At 52.2% G+C, this 18729-nt stretch overlaps 2 protein-coding genes across 7 annotated transcripts in view; one reads left to right on the top strand and one right to left on the bottom strand.

Moving 5' to 3' along the window:
• Window positions 1–15685, top strand: part of arhgap23a (Rho GTPase activating protein 23a) — a 41276-nt gene extending 25591 nt beyond the window's left edge. For 4 of the 6 annotated variants that reach the window (XM_028985515.1, XM_028985514.1, XM_028985511.1 and 1 more), the window contains exons 7-24: window positions 1308–2811; window positions 6481–6630; window positions 6963–7074; window positions 7206–7245; window positions 7653–7790; window positions 7888–8196; window positions 8611–8672; window positions 8788–8900; window positions 9156–9274; window positions 9349–9501; window positions 9981–10059; window positions 10150–10223; window positions 10327–10416; window positions 10499–10624; window positions 11208–11249; window positions 11322–11415; window positions 12104–12135; window positions 12542–15685. In XM_028985515.1, the coding sequence (XP_028841348.1) occupies window positions 1308–2811; window positions 6481–6630; window positions 6963–7074; window positions 7206–7245; window positions 7653–7790; window positions 7888–8196; window positions 8611–8672; window positions 8788–8900; window positions 9156–9274; window positions 9349–9501; window positions 9981–10059; window positions 10150–10223; window positions 10327–10416; window positions 10499–10624; window positions 11208–11249; window positions 11322–11415; window positions 12104–12135; window positions 12542–13882 (4578 nt within the window). In that variant the 3' untranslated portion in view covers window positions 13883–15685. The remainder of the gene's footprint in view (window positions 1–1307; window positions 2812–6480; window positions 6631–6962; window positions 7075–7205; window positions 7246–7652; window positions 7791–7887; window positions 8197–8610; window positions 8673–8787; window positions 8901–9155; window positions 9275–9348; window positions 9502–9980; window positions 10060–10149; window positions 10224–10326; window positions 10417–10498; window positions 10625–11207; window positions 11250–11321; window positions 11416–12103; window positions 12136–12541) is intronic. The other 2 variants (XM_028985516.1, XM_028985512.1) reach the window with 2 other exon arrangements.
• On the bottom strand, window positions 15547–17034 carry LOC114793570 (protein HEXIM-like). The gene has a single exon (XM_028985517.1). It carries the CDS (start codon window positions 16779–16781, stop codon window positions 16011–16013), a length of 771 nt encoding a protein of 256 aa, XP_028841350.1. The 5' UTR covers window positions 16782–17034; the 3' UTR covers window positions 15547–16010.
• Window positions 17035–18729: the final 1695 nt, after the last annotated feature.

Here is an 18729-nt window from a genome sequence, read left to right as displayed (position 1 = left end):
ATGGAGGTCTGGGACCTGAACCCAACGTTCCGACACCGGAACAAGTTCTCATCACACGGGACACGTACAGCGGTGGAGCCCGTTACTGGATTCCTGATCCTCTCTTTATTACCGCGTTCTGCCGTACATTCTTCAATGGAATCCGATGCAGGAAAAAGGGACGTCCTCTTGTATGCTTAAAAAAGGACGAATATTTGTATTCCCACCTCTAGGATGTATAATTTCATGGCAGACAATTGATTTAAAGAAATATTATTGCAGGACTAAAGCTTACTATGATATTCCCATGAACTATTACATAGACAAGACTGGGGTGGTAGTAGCCTAGCGGGTAACATACTCGCCTATGAACCAGAAGACCATTGTGTCCCTGAGCGTGACACTTGACCCTGAGTGTCCCCAGGGGGGGACTGTCCCTGTAACTACTGACTGTAAGTCGCTCTGGATAAGGGCGTCTGGTAAATGCGGTAAATGTAGACAAGTGTTGGAAAAAAGTACGATTTGAACGGGGCGGCGGGCGTAATTGTGGGTCCATCACTTTGTGTTGTGCTTGCGGCGGAGAGAATGTTGGAAACATTTCATGAACTTTTGAATGAACGCCGACCAACCAAATGCAAATTTCCCAAAGGCAGACACGCCCACCGAGCCCACTCACGTGTACAGAAGAGACAAAACGTGCTGTTTTAATTGAACATGTTAGATGTTAAAATTGATTCTCAGGGATTAACATGCAAGTTCGGGGTAGTGGTGGCCCTGCGGTTAAGGAAGCGGCCCCGTAATCAGAAGGTCGCCGGTTCGAATCCCGATCCGCCAAGGTGCCACTGAGGTGCCACTGAGCAAAGCACCGTCCCCACACACTGCTCCCCGGGCGCCTGTCATGGCCGCCCACTGCTCACCAAGGGTGATGGTTAAATGCAGCGGATAAATTTCACTGTGTGCACCATGTGCTGTGATGGGTTAAAGGACACATTTCGTTCTGTCACGTTGTGCTGTGCTGCCGCGTCTCACAATCACTTCGCTTTCACTTTCAAATTCTGACAGACTAATACGTTTGGCTGCAGGCATCAGCCCATTTCTAATTATCTTCTAAAGTGAATTTACTTTTGGGCTCAATTTAAGACATAAGACATCTTTCATTTGCAGTATAGACACAACACTTTTATAATGGGTGTAATTATTAATTATCCTGTAATTGGAATCATATTACTTTACGGCCAGCATGGTACCCCGTTAATTAAAACTGGATATGTCATGGTTCCAGATCTAACTCTGCTCTCATGTCCCTCTGATGATCTCTCTTTCTGCAGGCGTACTCCCATGATGCCTACCTGAGGGGTAACGAGCCGTTTTCCGGAGGAGCGCAGCTCCTCCCACCCCCTCCGCCCCTCTGTTACCCCGCGCCCGCCACTCCGCCCCACATGGGTCAAAACCAGCTGGACAGCTGGAGCCGCCTCCCCTCTGTCACAGCGTCCCCGCCCCTCCACAGCCGCACTGTCGCCGCAGGCAGCAGCAGTAGCGCCGGCAGCCCCGCCCACCGCACCGAGGAGATCCAGTATGGCGTGACAGCCAGCGCTGTCCCCAGGGGGCGCTCTTTCTCCACCTCCTCCTCGTCCACGCCGCCGCCAAGCGTGCACTCCCACCACCTCGGGCCGCGCCGGGACCCCGCGACCATGGCTCCTCCCCCGAGCCGGAGCGAGCGGTGCCAGCAGGCCCTGAGCGACTGGTATTACAGCCAGGTGCCCGAACGCGAGCGGCAGCGCCACCGCAGCATGCGCCCGCGACACCGCAGCTTCTCCCAGGACCGCCTGGGAGAGCTGGCCGACGCCCGCCGCCACACCCAGCAGCGGCAAGGGGGCTGGCCCCACAGTGCCTCCCAGGACACCCTGCTCCTGCTGCAGCAGCAGTCGGGCCCCGGACCCCGCGGCGACCCCCACTGGAGCTACAGCGACTGGGAGGGCGGGCACCAGCGGTCCGCGTACGGCCGCGCCCGCTCCGAGAACCTGCTGGCCGGTCGGATCGAGCGCTCCGGCCGCTCGCTGGAGATGCTGGATTACCAGCGGCAAGCCCCGCCCACCACCAGGACTGAGGCCTCCTACCAGAGGCAGGTAAGCCACTTCGTCCCCGCCCAGCCGGGGCGACATGCAATTTCCCAACATTCGCCCCAGCACCATCAGCAGATGTCCAAGCTCCACCCATCACACACGTCTCCGCACCACGCCCAGCCACAGCAGGCGGTGCCCCAGACGAGGGGCCTCCCATCAGGGCAAAGCTTGGACGAGCAGCCGGTGGGTTACCGTAGCTACAGCCCCTCCTTCAACCGTAAAACCGGCCGCTTGATGCAGCAGGCGCATTCCTTCCGAGACCCCTCCTACACGGGACCACACCTCAGCTGGGCGCCCGCGGCGAAAACCAGCCCCCCTGAGGGTCTCCCACCCACAACCGCCACCTCCGCCGCCACCAGCAGCCCCTCGTCTGGGCCGGCCAAGGGGCAGGATCTAGGCTACCGGCCCACCAATCACGAGAGGCCGTCGGGGGAGGTGGACGCCCAGGGGCCTGTCCAGAAACAGGAAGTGGTTCTGAGGCAAAAGCCGCCCACCGGGCGCAAATCTGCTCACGCACTTCGACACCCGCATTACATCCTGCCCCTCGACGGCAGCGAGCCGGAGCTGTTCCTCGCGGACGCCACCGAGGCCACGCCTGCCGACCCCGCCTCCTCCGGAGACGCCGGCTCCGCCCCTCCTCGCCGAGCCAATGGCAGGCTGCCCCCTCTGTCTGTGGAGGACGACTCTCTGGCCTCCATCCCCTTCATCGGTGAGACCTTCCTCATCATCATCTTCATCACTCTTGCACACTTTCCACTCCCCCTTTTACACTTTCAGCTTTTTTTTATTCTTCATTTGTTGTGCACACACGAGAACCGCCGGCGTTCACAATTCTGGGTTTATTATTCAGCATCGTCGGCGTCTGTCAGTCCCACAGCTTTATACTTGGTTTCAGCTCAAAATTTGCTCGTCTTTTCTCCTCTGTGTGTGTGTGTGTTCAATTCATGGCTGTATTTGTTTGTGTGTGTTCGATTCATGTCTGTATGTGTCTGTATTCGATTCATGTCTGTGTGTGTGTTCGATTCATGTCTGTGTGTGTGTGTGTGCAGCCAGCAGAGTAGCCTCCTGTCCTGTCCTACAGAGAGTTACATCTGGCCAGTGTACGTGTGTGTCGGTGTGTTTGTGTTGGCACCTGCACTCGTGCCACGGCGTGCCTGGTGAGGCAGAAACACACACAAAATGCCTGAAAAGCTTAATCAGCTGTGTGTGTGTGTGTGTGTGTGTGTGTGTGTGTGTGTATTTTTTAGTAATCGCACCATGGGGAGTCAAACAGCGTTTCCTTTACTGCTCGACCCGGCTGTGATCTAATGCCAGAATTCCAGTAAAGGGAACAACCCGGATGATAAAACGTGTTACAGGTGTGTCTGTGCGAGGTGCAGGTGTGTGTGTGGGTTACAGGTATGTGTGTATGCGTGCAGAAGAGGTGTGTGTGTGTGTGTGTGTGTGTTGCTGAACTGCTTTGCATAAATAAATCAGACGGGCGGCTGCGGGGAGCTGCTCGCTTGATTCTGTTCAGTTGAACAGCTGAGCGAATCGCTTCACATCTGAATGGCAGGTGACTGTTTCTGCTTATGTGTGTGTGTGTGTGTGTGTGTGTAGAGAGGGACACACCTGTGTGATATCCAGTGGAGTGAAGCTCTCGGTGTGGAGCTCGGTCGTGTCGGGGCAGGCCTCCCGTGTCTCGTCCTCGTCTCCGTGGTGATAGGATCTGTGTGTGTGTGTGTGTGTGTACGTGTGTGTTTGGAGGGGTGGGGCCTTGTCCTGTCCTGCAGAGTGTGTGTACAGTGTGTGTATGGCTCCATGGATGGGCACAAACAAAATGGTGTGTGTGTTGTATGCAAAGGGCTTTAGATTGAATCATTGAACCCACACACACACACACACACACACACACACATTTACAGTCTGGTCAATACTACCATTGTTCTCTGTAAGGGGGTTGGCCATATTCACCGATCCGATGATGTCACCGGCCATTCTTATCTCATGTTGATAAAAATCGGAAATGTTTTGAAAAAAAACGAAAAAAAATTGACGTGAATCTGACTACATCTCTGACATGGCCATCTTGACATGGCCATCTTTTCATGCTTTGCTCTCTGCGCCCTGTAATGGCCGCGCGGCCCACTCGGGGGTCACGACCTCCAGCTTGTGGACAGCCGAGGTTACTCAGCTACGTGTAGCGGGGAACGTTCGTTAAAAACGGGTTGGCGAGTAGCAGCGTGTGTAGAGTGTGTAGCAGCGTGTGTAGAGTGTGTATCTGTAGGCACTTCTGAGGTCCGACCAGCAGAGACTCATCAGCGTGTGTGTGTGTGTGTGTGTGTGTGTGTGTATACGCACCCCTCTGGGCACTGTTAATGAGGACCTTTGTTAAACCCACAGAGCTGCTATTTCTGCTGGTGGCTGGAAAACAGGCAGATTCCAGATTGTGGATCCCAGAATGGGAGCGTTTTTTCCGCTCGTGGAGCAGAGCGGTCGTCTCGGTGAGGGAGGGAGGGAGAGAGGGAGAGAGGGAGAGATAGAACTGGATAAACATGAACAAGTAGGAGAAGAAACTAAACAAGGTTCTAAGTGGAGAACTGTCAGACTGAAAGGAAGGATGGATGAAGGGAATGATGGAGAGATGGGTGGATGGACAGATGGAGGGATGGATAGAGGACTCTTTTTATGTTGTGTGTGTCGCCTCCTGCTGGTGCTGGCAGACATTGTCTCTGTTTAGTCGGAGGTTTTGCAGTTTTTTGATTAGGGCTCCATGATTTGGGGAAAAAGACATATTGCGATTATTGAGATCAATATTGCGATATGCGATTGCGATATGATAAAGGGCACTTGCTTGTATATCAATGAAAAGTCGCATACTAATAGTGAAGAAGAAGACCCGGGTTCAAATCCCACTTACTACCATTGTGTCCCTGAGCAAGACACTTAACCTCAAGTTGCTCCAGGGAGACTGTCCCTGTAAATACTGATTGTAAGTCGCTCTGGATAAGGGCGTCTGATAAATGCTGTAAATGTAAATGTAAATGTAGTGAAATGTTTAATTTCAAAGTGAAACATACAAACTACTTATAACAACTTGAAATGCCCAGTGCTTTCAAAATACAATATTCTACAAAATTAAATAAATCACAAAAAAACTCTTTTACATTACTGTCGAACGACAAACCCTGGTAAGCCTAAACAACTGTTTTGATTATATTTGGCCATTATAAAATCCCGTATTATAGTTCTTACGTTTAACCAAAACTGACTTGAACTCAGGGATGCATAGCTTTGCTAGCTTAGCTAAGGTTAAGATTTGTAAACTGAGGTGAACTTCTTTAGGAAACCTTCAAAGTTTGAGAAAAGTTAACTAAACAGCTAAGAACAGTCTAAATAGTTAATGCCTACATTTAGCCAAAACGTTGTTTGGAGGCTGACTTGAACACAGCTTAGCTTAGCTAAGGTTAAGACTTATAAAACGGGATTTTCTAATGGCCAAATATATTCAAAACAATTGTTCAGCCTTACCTATGAAATGTAACCCCCGGGATCTGGTTTGGAGCGTACAGCGGTTTGTACAGCCCCAAGCAACACAAGAGTGCACTTCTCTCCATAGACATGTGTATGCTTCACGCCAGAGTACAGCCTATCGTATCGCGTCATGCGGCGTCTAACCATATGTCTCCGAATCGAAAGTCATGTGACCAAATACGTCACATCCGACTGAAGTGAGACTTCAGTCAGCTCGCAAACTTTGAGAGAATGAGAGAATGGATCGGATATGTTGCCGATCCAATCAATGTACTAATCATTTAAATCGCAGCTTTTTGCGTTCATGTAATCGCACAGACTGACATTGTGATTACGATTGCGATTAGATTAATCGTGCAGCACTATTTTTGATGTTTTTTGGTAAATGTTTTCAGCACAGAGAAACATCTGAGAAAGAGAACTGGGATCTGTAGCGCGCACACACACACACGCATACACGCGCGCACACACACGCACCGTATAAAGCAGAACACACACTCAGAACTGAGACATTATTTATCAGCCGTTTTTCTCTGTGCAAAGGTGAGTGTGTTTTATGGGCCAAAGAATGTGTAAATGTGTGATCATGAGCATATAAAAGCATTTCTGTATACTGTATTAGTGTTTGTGTAAAAATAATAATCTGCGTATCTGAGCATATATAACGTGTTTGTGTAGCTAAGTAAATGTGTTATGGGAACATGTCAAAGCATTATTGTGTGTGTATGTAAATAAGCATATTAAATAATTTGTGTGTGTGTGTGTGTGTTGCACTCTCGCTTTTTGCTCTCCTGCTTTACTGTCTCTCCTCTTCTGATTTCTCTCTTCTTCTCTCCCTGGTCCTAACGCTCCGCCCCTCTCGCAGATGAGCCGACGAGTCCGGGTGTGGACCTCCGGGCGCGCCCCGTCCCCGCCTCCTCTGTGGTGTCCAGTGGGGGTGTGAGCTCTGCCCCGCCCGTGCCCGCCTCCCCCACCTTCACCTTCTCCTTCAGCCGACTCTTCTCCCACGACTGCAGTGAGTGACTGACTGACCGTGTCCCCACAGCCATGTCACAGACTCCTCCCATGTCACATGGGCAATGTCTGCATGCTCCGATCCGACATGTGCATGTGCATGTGTGCGTGGCGGTGTGTCACAGTTCTCACAGACTCCACCCACATTAATCAGGAACACCCTGACTTTCACCTTGACATGACCTTTGACTTTCTCGGACGACAGCATTCCAACTCTCGCCCCGCTCCTCCGCCTCCTCCCTTCTCTCACTAACACCTCCCTCCACAGCCCCGCCCACCATCTCCGCCCCTGTTCCGCCTCTAATCCATTCTACCCCTTCTCTCCCTGCCCAGGCAGCGTCAAATCCAACCGCCGCGGCTCCTACATGCTGGCCATCACCACCGAGCGTTCCAAGTCATGTGACGAAGGGCTGAACACGTTCCGGGACGAGGGCCGCATTATCCCGTGAGTCATTTAACGTTCCGACTACGTACCCGCAGAACCTTCCGAGAACCGTTTAGATGTGCCTGAATCATGACATTTCCTCAGCGCTGATCGGAGCGGATGTTAAAATCGCTCCTGTTCCGTTCATGCAGGAAGTTCAACAAGAGGTTCAAGAGCTTCTTCACTGACGGGGTAAGAGCCGACGAGCACACGTCCGAGTGAGTGGGTGCCCAAAAAAAACGTAGTGATACGTAGAATCAGATACGTAGAATACGAGCTTCAGTATGTACACCTACACAGTGTACATCCACACACAACAGTGAGGAAGAATACGCAGCGGGAGACAAGGTGTCTTGATGGGATGTGACACATTCGTATTTTGTGTACGTGTGAGTGAGTGGGTGATAGTAGCCTAGTGATTAACACCAGAAGACCCAGGTTCAAACCCCACTAACCATCGTGTCCCTGAGCAAGACAATTAACCTTGAGTGTCTCCAGGGGGGGGACTGTCCCTGTAACTACTGACTGTAAGTCGCTCTGGATAAGGGCGTCTGGTAAATGCTGTAAATGTAAAATGTCCGATCTGCTGCTCCGTCCAGTCTCTGGACAGTCTGGCTTCAGCCGAAGAGGCTCGATCCAAACGCCACTCGACCTCTGAACTCGGCAGCATCAACTACAGCGACGTGCGGCGGGAGGGGTGGCTTCACTACAAACAGATCCACACGGAGAAGGGCAAGGTGGGGTCACCGGCGCCGTACTGCCGTCCTGAGACGTTCTGATTGGGTCAGAGGTCACGCTCTCTTTCTCTCCCTCGCTCTCTGGACCGCTCTGCAGAAAGTGGGCAGTGCAATGCGTCCGTGGAGGCGGGTCTACTCCGTGCTGCGTTCCCAATCGCTCTGCCTCTACAAGGACAAGCGGGAGGCGGTGCTCCGGGGGGCGGCGCTCGGTGGCAGTGCGGAGGATGAGCAGCCAATCGGCATCCGCGGCTGCCTGGTGGACATCGCGTACAGCGAAACGAAGCGCAAGAACGCCCTGCGCCTGACCACCCAGGACTTCTGCGAGTATCTGCTGCAGGCGGAGGACCGAGATGACATGCTGGCCTGGATCAAGGCCATCGGGGACGTCAGCAAGACCGATAGCGAGGTGAGAGGCCGGTCGCTTTGTCATTAAGTAGTACAAACTACGAAAACCGAAACTCGGTTACCATGACAACCACCATGAGTAATCTGTAAACCCCGGTAAATTAATCCACGTGAACTCAGAACTCATAATAATGGTGTTGAATAGGGGTGGTAGTAGCCTATGAACCAGAAGACCCAGGTTCAAATCCCACTTACTTCCAACGTGTCCCTGAGCAGGACACTTAACCCTGAGTGTCTCCAGGGAGGGACTGTCCCTGTAACTATTGACTATTAAGTCGCTCTGGATAAGGGGGCGTCTGGTAAATACTGTAAATGTAAATGAATTGATCTACTGGACTATGGTTGGTCACATTTTTAATCCCTCCACCTGGAACAGAGTTTGAGCTTCATGCATTTCTGTCTCTCTCTCCGGAAGGAACTGGGCTTCTCCAGACAGGCACTGATCAGCAAGAAGCTAAACGACTACAGGAAACAGAGGTGAGCTGGTGACGGGCCATTTCTGAGACAGGACACGCCCTGTGGACTGTGGCTGGGCTGCATGCTGGGCATGCTTTTTGGCTGAGCGTTGACACCCCTCTATCGCCCCCTGCAGCCCAACAGGGACCAAGCCGGACTCGTCTCCAAAAGTTCCCCGAATGAAACCGGCCTTCCTTCTGCCCAAGACAGAGGGCGGAGCTCCCCGTTCACCCAAATCTGAGGGAAAAGGTGTGTTTAACCAGAAATATATATTTTTTAAACCCATTAAATGTGTTTTCTCACGTCCCACACTTTTATGCAGAGCTTATTAAAATTACATTTGTTTCGCACCTAAATCACTCATCATGAAGCCTCAGATTTCTACAATCCACATACCTTTGACGGTGTTGCTGTGGAGAGTAGTAGTAGCAGATTAAAAATACCGGTGCGAGGGCCCGCCATCGCTCCATGCAGATTTAATCTTCCTCGATTTTCTTCCTCTAGATGAGAGCAGCCCACCAAAATCTCCCTGGGGAATCAACATAATAAAAAAGGCCAAGAAGGCGGGGCCTAAAGCGTTTGGCGTTCGCCTGGAGGACTGTCAGCCAGCCATCAACAACAAGGTGAAGAGTCCCGTCCCGTGTCATACGGACCTGGTCACCTGAACACACAGCAATGCAACTGCTTTCTCCCACAGTTCATCCCGCTGATCGTGGAGATCTGCTGCGGCCTGGTGGAAGACATGGGGCTGGAATACACGGGGATCTACAGAGTTCCCGGGAACAACGCGGTGGTGTCGAGCCTGCAGGAGCAGCTGAACAAGGGGACGGACATCAACACCGCAGAGGAGGTGGAACTCAGGCACCACCAGATGAGAACATTTAAACACACACATGGCTCACAGCAGTTTGGGATTTTAAGAGCGAATCACAATGAATCGCAAATTAATGTGCATTTATGGAATTTAAGTACTTAAATAAATGTGCACCAGGGATTACCCTACTGCACTCTGGATTTATCTGTAAAATTCCGTAGGGTATAGTCAGATTTCTGCAAAAAACTGACATAAACCAGAGATCCTTTTACAAGTGTCTGTTATATATAAACTATTAAACCAATTAATGTGTTTTTACATAATTTAAATACTTAAATAAACAAACCCTACTGCACTCTGGATTTAATTTCAAGCAAGTTAAAATTCCATGACATAAAACCAAGATCCTTTCCAAGTGGCTGTTATACATAAACTATTAAACCGTACTAGATTCTCATATCGTTATTGAAAATGTGTATATCGGGACATATTAACACACTCTTGTCTCTCTACAGAAGTGGCAGGACATGAACGTGATCAGCAGTCTGCTCAAGTCCTTTTTCCGGAAGCTCCCAGAGCCGCTGTTCACAGACGGTGCGTCGCATGGTGCAGACGGTGTATCCAGTAATGGCCATTTAAAAAAAAAAAAAAAAAAAAAAAAACGATTATCACGTATTCCCCCAGACAAATACGGTGACTTCATCGAGGCAAATCGGATGGAGAGTGCCAGCAGCAGACTGAAGACCATGAAAAAGTTGGTACGTACTGTGTGTGTGTGCGCGTGTGTGTGTGTAGCCTGCTTCACCTCGTACCCTTGCTTCATTGTTGTGTTTTTTTGTTTTTTTTTGCCCCACATCTCAGATCCACGACCTGCCCGATCACTACTTCCACACACTGAAGTTCCTCGTTTGTCACTTGAAGACCGTGGCGGACCACTCAGAGAAGAACAAGGTGCGCAACTGCTGCGCAAGCTTCTGCGCGTCTGTTCACTCGTTTACTCGAGTTTTGTGTGTGTGTGTGTGTGTGTGTGTAGATGGAGCCTCGCAATCTGGCCCTGGTCTTTGGCCCCACGTTGGTACGAACCTCTGAGGACAACATGACGGAGATGGTGACACACATGCCTGACCGGTACAAGATAGTGGAGACGCTCATTCAGCACGTGAGTCACAGACAGTCTGCAAAAAACACACCGCTGTACGGCAGAAACGCGAGCCTTCACTCGTGGTTATTTTTCTACATGACTTCACGTGATATGTTCAAATAAAGATAAAGTGATAAAGTGAAGTGATTGTCACTTGAGATACACAGCAGCACAGCACACGGTGCACACAGTGAAATTTGTCCGCTGCATTTAACCCATCACCCTTGGTGAGCAGTGGGCGGCCATGACAGGCGCCCGGGGAGCAGTGTGTGGGGACGGTGCTTTGCTCAGTGGCACCTTGGCGGATCGGGATTCGATCCGGCAACCTTCTGATTACGGGGCCGCTTCCTTCACCGCTTTTCAAAGCACCCACACGGGCGTTCAGCACCAGCGTTCGGTCGGCTGACCGTTCGGTTGCCGTCAAATAAACGCTGCATGCAACGATTCATTATGATATAATCTGCAGTGCATCGCGATGCATCGATTATAAGATTGATTTCAACACGCCTAACACACACAGTGTGCAAAATAACACACACTGTTACACACCATTGCACATCATGAGTAAATGGATTCAGACCTTCTGCTCTTTTCCTGACAGTACATCTGGTTCTTCAGTGAGGAACTGGATAAAGACGAGAAGGTAGGAGACGCCACCGTCTAACACACGCATGTGTGCATGCTGATGGACATGACCTTTGACCTCTCCCCTCAGACTCCGGTGGACACAGAGGACGTCCAGCCCGCCCCGAACATCGACCACCTCCTGTCCAACATCGGCAGGACGGCCCAGCTGGGCGAAGCCTCAGGTGAGAGCTCCGCCCCTCCCAACGACACCGCACGGCCCTACGACTGCATGGCGTAGCTGACTAACGGACGTCCCACGGGGCGGGACCAATCGTAGCATGTTTCAGTGTCATGCAAATGCTGCTCTTCTCTCCTGTACTCATCCGTCACTCCGTCTCTCTGTGCATTTCTGCATTCCTCTTAGCTGAGCCGGTGGAGCAGCCGCTGCGGTAGGATGTGTGTGTGTGTGTGTGTGTGTGTATGTGTGTGTGTTTTGTTGGTGTGTTGTGCCACTGTTGGGGGTTTCTGTCTTGGTTTCATTCACTGTCCTCTCACTACACCAGTGTCTTGCGTTTGTGTGTGCATACACACATTGTTATATTAATAAATGTCCCTGCACAGCAGAAGCACTGATGTATACACACACACACACACACTTACCTGTACATGCATATTTTGCACATGAGTGTGTGTGTGTGTGTGTGGTCTGTCAATAGTGTCTTGTCTGATTTGTGCCCCCGTCGAGACGCTGCTCATCACAGACCGACACGTTCCTGTGCGGGCAGCGCCTCTTCTCCGCGTTCATGTGTGGGACGGGAGGCACGGCTTTCCCGTAATCCGTCTTTTTTTCCCGACTGGGTCGTCTGTGCCTCCCGTCGCTGGTCGCCTCCATCCAGTCAGCCCATAACTCGCTGTTCCTCTCTCACACAGACTCAACCAACAGTGACTCGGCCAAGTCCAAGGTAAGATGTGTGTGTGTGTGTGTGTTGTGGGGGCGGGGTTACTGCTGAACACGGAGCAGAAAGTATGCAGAGCGGGTAACACACTCGCCTGTGAACCAGAAGACCCGGGTTCAAACCCCACTTACTACCATCGTGTCCCTGAGCAGGACACTTAACCCCGAGTGTCTCCAGTGGGGGGACTGTCCCTGTAACTACTGGTTGTAAGTCGCTCTGGATAAGGGCGTCTGGTAAATGCCGTAAATGTAAATGGTTGCGAGATTCATTTCAACGCCCCTCATCTGAACTGGGGTGCACTTGTACAGTCGCCCGACGTTATTCGGGGAATGTGAGTGTGTACGAATATGGGCGGAGCTTAACTGCTTAAAAAGCCCAGTGATGCTGAATGACCTTTTTCTCCTATTCTCAGGGTTCATGGGGGTCGAAACGGGACATGACAGCCAAAGAGATCCTGACGCTGTCCATCATGTCGGCGGTGACGCGCAAGCGCAGGAAACGCCACAAGGCCCGCCTCATGGGCAGCAGCACCGACGACGACTCGGAACATGAGCCGATCAAAAGTGGCCTCTCAGGGGACGAGGGGCCGGGAGCGAGCGACACTGCCCCCAAGGCTGAGGAGGAAGAGGACGATGATGATGATGAGAAGGAGGAGGGAGATGAAGAGGAAGCCATGGAGGGCGAGAAAGTGATGCCGGTGGAGCTTTTAACTCCCAGCAGGCCGTGCAGCGTTGAGGCCAAATCGGTTCCGGCTACAGACCTGAGTGAAGAGGAGGAAGTGCGGCCGGAAGCGAAGCGCGGTGGTGGGTGGGGCCCTGAGGACGCACGCTCCATCGTGTCTGGTTATTCGACCCTCTCCACTCTGGGGCGGAGCCTGGCCTCAGAAGGGCGTGGCGAGGAGGCGGATGACGAGCAGAGTGAGTTGGTGAGCGAGACAGACAATGAAAGTGGCTTTGCTTCCCGCTCCCTCACTCAGGAGCGGCCTGAGAAAAAACAGGCCTCGCCCGCAAATACAGCCACGCCCACCACGCCTCGCAGCTTCCTGTACACACACTACAAACCAACCAGCCCCAGCATCAGCACAACCCCGCCCGCTGAGTCGACCAGCAGGGCGGGGGCACGGTCCACCACACCCTCCACGTCGTCTTACTCCTCCTCCTCCACCGCCTCCCACCGACTCCACCCACGCCCCTCTTTCAACTCACACCGCCTAATCCAGTGTGACACGCTGGCCCGCCGGAAACTGAAAGGTGGGTCCAAGGCACGATCCATGGACTTGCTGGTGAGCCCCGCCCCCGCCGCAGGCGAAGGGAAACCTTCAGATCCTGTCAGCCAGGGTAGCTCCGCCTCCAGGCCAAAGCCCTCATCCAGCAGCAGCCAAGAGAGTCTGGTTCCATCCACCATCACACTATCTGTGGGACGAGGCGGAGGAGGCGTGGCTGGGGGTGTGTCGCTGATGGAGCAGGTGCGGGCGCGGCTCTTGGGCTCGGCCGACGACCTGCGCAGCATAGGCCTGCGGAAACCGCTGTCGCCCGAGACGCGCAGGAAGAGGCGGGCCTGGAGGAGGCACACCGTGGTGGTCTCGCCCACGGAGGCTTCCATGAAGACCCCCGGCAACAACAACAACCGACCGGCGCCTCCACCCAAGCCCGCTCTGGTGCCCCCGTACTCCCCCGGAACCCGCGATTCTGCCGAGACGCAGGCCACACCCACTCCCGCACGGCTCCCAAACACCCTCCAGCAATACCTGTAGCCATGGCAACAGAGGAAACAGTTCAGCGGGAATCAGCTGAAGGGCGTCGCTTTTATAGTGCAGTACTGGGAAACGGCGGAGATGGCCACGCCCCCCAGTCTTACAGTGCTTCCTGTCCCGCCTCCTGCCTTCCCAGGCATCCCTAATGGCCACGCAGTAGCCAACCGAAGGCCTTATTTGAGTTGCTATGGAGACGCTATGCCTCTGTGTTTCCATGCTCCGCTCAGCACAGGTCAGAGGTCATAGCGTTTCCCGCCTCGCGCTCTCCCTCAGTGTTATGCAGCAGCACGGCCGTCTTCAGCAGTAACCCCGCCCCCACCACACACACACACACACACACACACACACTGCCCTCATGTGAATTCATTTGTTACGCCGTGTACGTGTAAAGTATGTGTGTGTTTGCCTGATTGTGTACAGTTTGTGTACATGTTTGATTTGTAACATTTGTATAAAGCTGCGCTAAGCTAACCGTGTAAATATGCGTCAAATGTTATCATATTCCATTTTTTTCTTTATGGTTTACACATGTGCCCTCAGGTCCCCGCCCGCTTTCTTCCAGATGTTACTTGAAATGGTTCCCTTAATCTGTTATTTTTGTGTTATATACAGTATATATTAAATATATCTCTATATTTTGTACGGAAATAATAAGAAGTTTAACTCTCGGGGGGAGTTCCTGTCGTAAACGCCTCAGGAACGCCCGCTGCCGACTGTTCCCCGCAAGCGGCCTTCCCGCCCGCGACCGGCGCGAGCTCTATGCAGAATTCGACGGCGTCCCTCCGCTGTGCCGCCTCACCACACACGCGAAGACCGAGAGATCCAGCGCCACAGTCTCGTCCCCGCTCGATCCATATCATTTATTTTCTTTCTGATACATAAAAAAAGACGCGTTTACCTCCTGTTCATGTGGAGAAGGGGCGTGTCCGAGGCCAATCAGAGAGAAGGGGCGTGTCCTCTCCCGTTGAGTTATCCAAAACAACTGTGGATTTTGGAATCGACTGGAGTTTGGAAGAGTATCAATATTTTGGGAGTTTCAAATGTGACACGATTGCGATGCCATGCTTTCCAGCCACCGAACTCTGACCCCGCAGCGACGGCTCAGATTTCGCGGCGTTACCTCAACAGTAGCTCTTAAGTGCCTGATTTCCGAAGTCCTGGCCTTCCTCGGTGCCGCTCCTCCCGCCATCGGACCTTGACCTCTGACCTCTGCAGAAGACACCCGCGCCGCCAGCAGGGGGCGCCGCAGGGGCACCGAGGAAGGGGGGGGGCATATTAACGAAACCTTCACGTTCTTTTATTTAACTTTTTAACGAAAAATGTTAAAAAAAAAAGATTTTTAATAAAATGTACAAAATATTCTTCCTCAAGACCTTGCGGGGTCCAGCGTTTTAATCCCGCCACAATTTAGGGTTTATGGTACCAAAATGTTGGATGGTGGTGGCGAAACATACGAGGCCGCACACACTCCTGCCAGCGTGTGTGTGTGTGTGTGTGTGTGTGTCGCAGTGTAAACTGTTCCGGTGGAATTTGGTACGCCGATGACGATGATTTTCTCATTATTTACCAACAATGCATCTGTGCTCATGCGTAATATCTGCTTCTTCTGTTCAGGACTGATTTGTTTACACCTGATGATAATGTCTGGACCAATTATTGCAATATACCGCATAACTGATGATTTATTTATTTGTGCCCCCTTCAATAATTGACGACGTTGGTTACGGGCCCGGCCCCGTCAGCACCGCGCCTCGCGGTTCTCCACTGACACACGGTGTAAAATAAAGTCGAACGTGTCTGAAACGCTGGTCTGCTGGCCCGGTCCATGTTCTCAAAATCAAAAGGTTCCACGCAGCAGCAGGAGATTTAGGGGTTTAATGGCCTCCGTGGACGACGGTATTAATATAGATTAACTATAGCTGGTCTTCTTCAGAGAAAAAAAAAAAAAAAAAGCCTTCAAAACGTTTAATTTATATAATGTTTTTTTTTTTTTTAAGAATTAAATATTATATACACTCACATTAATTTCTGTGCTGGGGCAAAAAAAAAAAAAATATATATATATATATATGTTGAAAACCTCGCTTGGGTGTCCAGTAGAAAGAAATAAAGAAGGAGCTGCACGTCATCACTCGGCCTCCCCGCCGGCCCTCTTCTCCCGCAGGAGCTCCTCGTTCTCGGCCCGCAGCCTCCGCAGCTCCTCCTGCAGCGCCTCCAGGCGGCGCAGGCGGTTGTTCTCCTCCTCCAGGCGCGACAGGCTGCGCTCCAGCTCCAGGTACTGCTGCACCAGCTCCGGCTTGCTCAGGCTCTGCAGGCTCTCGGCGTGGAAGCGCTCGTAGGTCTCGGAGAAGTCCCGCTGGAGGAAGGAGCCGCCGGCCCGGCCGATGCCGTCGCTGCCCCAGCCGCTGCCGTCGCAGTCCTCCTCCTCCTCCTCCGCCGCCGCCGCCGCCTCCGGCACGTCGTCCTCGCTGGCCGGGTCCTTCTCGGTGTTCAGGTCCGGCTCCCCGCGGTCGTGCTGCTCCATCAGGAACTGGGTGGTGTTGTACGGCGCCACCGGGAGGCCCTTGGCGAACATCTCCGCCCGGAGGCGGGACGCCCGCGCCGTCTCCCTCTCGTCCAGCGCCCGCTTCTCCTCCCAGGTGAGTTTGAAGTAGGGCTTCCAGCGCCGCTTGTTCTTCGAGGGACGCCGCCGGTGCTTCTTCTTGCCGGGACGCGGTCCGGGACACGCCCCCTCGGGGGAGGCCCGCCCACCGCTCGGCCGCTCGTCGTCTCCATGGGGACCCCCGGCCGCGCCGTTCTGATTGGCTGCGGCGCTGAGGCTCGGCGCTACGTCCCGCCCCCCCGGCGGGCTGAGAGAAGTTTTCAGGTGGAGCGTCCCGGCGCCCCCCGCCTCCGACATCCTGCTGAGGAGCAGCGGGGTCAGCCGCGGCCACCGAGCATCATCTTCACCGGAGACCAGTCGAGATAGCGGCCGCGGCGTCACTTCGGTCACGTCACTAACTGCCGTTAACCGTTTCGACCGCGGAAGTCCCAACGTTCGGACTCCGGACTAAGTGCCACCGCCGAGTCGAAAGAGCAACTGCTGGAGGCGGAGCAGCCCGGGCTTTTATATCCAGCCCGCCATCTGTACTGCGCATGTCAGAGTTCGGTGCGTCGGGCAGGCGGTATTTGTAGTTCTGCGAGTCGTGCGTTGCCAGACGAGCGCGGACAGGAAAACTACAACGTACACAGAACCGACGCCCAGGTCTTCGGGAAAGCCTATCAGATGCTATGGTCAGCGGCATTCAGTCCCGCGTCGTCACGTCCCATTGGACTAAAGCACATCCGTCCCGTTTCCACGACGAAACCATTAGTCCATTGGTCCCCTTCTCAACCAATCACTGACGCTTTTGCGCCGACGCGCCCATATTTTCCACACAGAAGGTCTAACTGCGCATAAGATATTTCGTTTTTTTGTTTTGTTTTACTAAACACGTGCAATTAAAACAGGGAGTACAAACAATATCGCTTCGGCCAAAGTGTACGGACCTTGCGGATACTTTCCGCTCCGTGCGGCGGACTGTTCCATGGTGCGGTGGCTCGGGGGGTGACATGCTAACAAGCTCGGGTTTAACAGTGCTCGTACGTGTATGGTGGACGAGCCTAAGTAAAAACATGGTGGACGAGCCTAAGTAAAAACACACAAACCCCGACCTACTCACAGTATTCGCCCCAAAACCTCATATGGCTGAAGAACAAACCCAGCACAGTGGACGAACCCTCGCTGGCATCTGTCATGACATCCGTAGTGATGTGCAAATAAATCCAACCTGGACACGATTGACGTTCAGAAACCATCCAGGAACCAAAATAAATTATGGACTGATTGATCTGCATCAGTTGCATGATGGGGAGGGTAGTCTGGTGGGCGTGGTGGGGGGCATACATTTTTTTACATTTACAGCATTTACCAGATTCCCTTATCTATATATTATAATCAGTAGTTACAGGGACAGTCCCCCCCCTGGAGACACTCAGGGTTAAGTGTCTTGTTCAGGGACATGATGGCAGTAAGTGGGATTTGAACCTGGGTCTTCTGATTCATAGGCAAGTGTGTTACCCACTAGGACACTACCACCCAGTTTTTTACTGTTATAATGCTTTATGAGGGTGCTTTGAGACATGTGGTTTGGTTTCAGGCTCAGAAAGCAACATTTTGTCTTCTCATGTTGCAGAAAGATACAAGAGAACTGCACAGCGTACAGATCAGGGGTGCGAGTGGGTGGATGCGGGTGGGTGTTGGGTGAGTGAGGGGTTCAGCAGGGTGTCTGATTTCTGCAGCAGTGCCCCCCTCTTGAACCCGTGCCAGAGAGGATTATGGGTTCTCTGCGTGTGGTGGGCGCCGCCCGAGGCCTGCTCAGCTCCTCCTGCAGACCTTCAGCTGTGGAATCTGCTTACAATAAAACATTTATAAGTACTAGATCGCATCCTCTGTGCTATATTGTATATACGTTTTTATTAGCTCATTAAAAAAAAAAAAACAATTTCAGTTTTAGTTTCGATTTTAACTTTTAAATCAAGATCTCGCCTCAGTAAACATGCTTCACTTTTTATTAGAACTTCAACTGAAATGATGTATTATTATGCATAAAAAATGCATGTATATTTACTATATACAACACTGTTTAGGCCCCTTTTGAATGTCTGTTAATGATGGAATGTCTGCACACACTTACTGGTCAAATCCATCAGTTCATCATCATGAAACCCTCTCCAGTCACCCCGATAAAACTGGTCAAATCCACACGAGTAAACCGGCACTCCGCGCTTTGTCGAGGTTTAAGCGGCATCCTTTATAAACGGAATTC

This window comes from Denticeps clupeoides, chromosome 7, assembly GCF_900700375.1.
Source record: "Denticeps clupeoides chromosome 7, fDenClu1.1, whole genome shotgun sequence".
Lineage (NCBI taxonomy): Eukaryota > Metazoa > Chordata > Actinopteri > Clupeiformes > Denticipitidae > Denticeps > Denticeps clupeoides.
Note: the sequence above shows the minus strand (reverse complement) of the source record. Positions and strands in the feature narration are given on the sequence as shown.

Excerpts from the sequence above, each read along its gene's own strand:
- LOC114793570 (XM_028985517.1), bottom strand. The coding sequence starts at position 16,781 with ATGTCGGAGGCGGGGGGCGCCGGGACGCTCCACCTGAAAACTTCTCTC.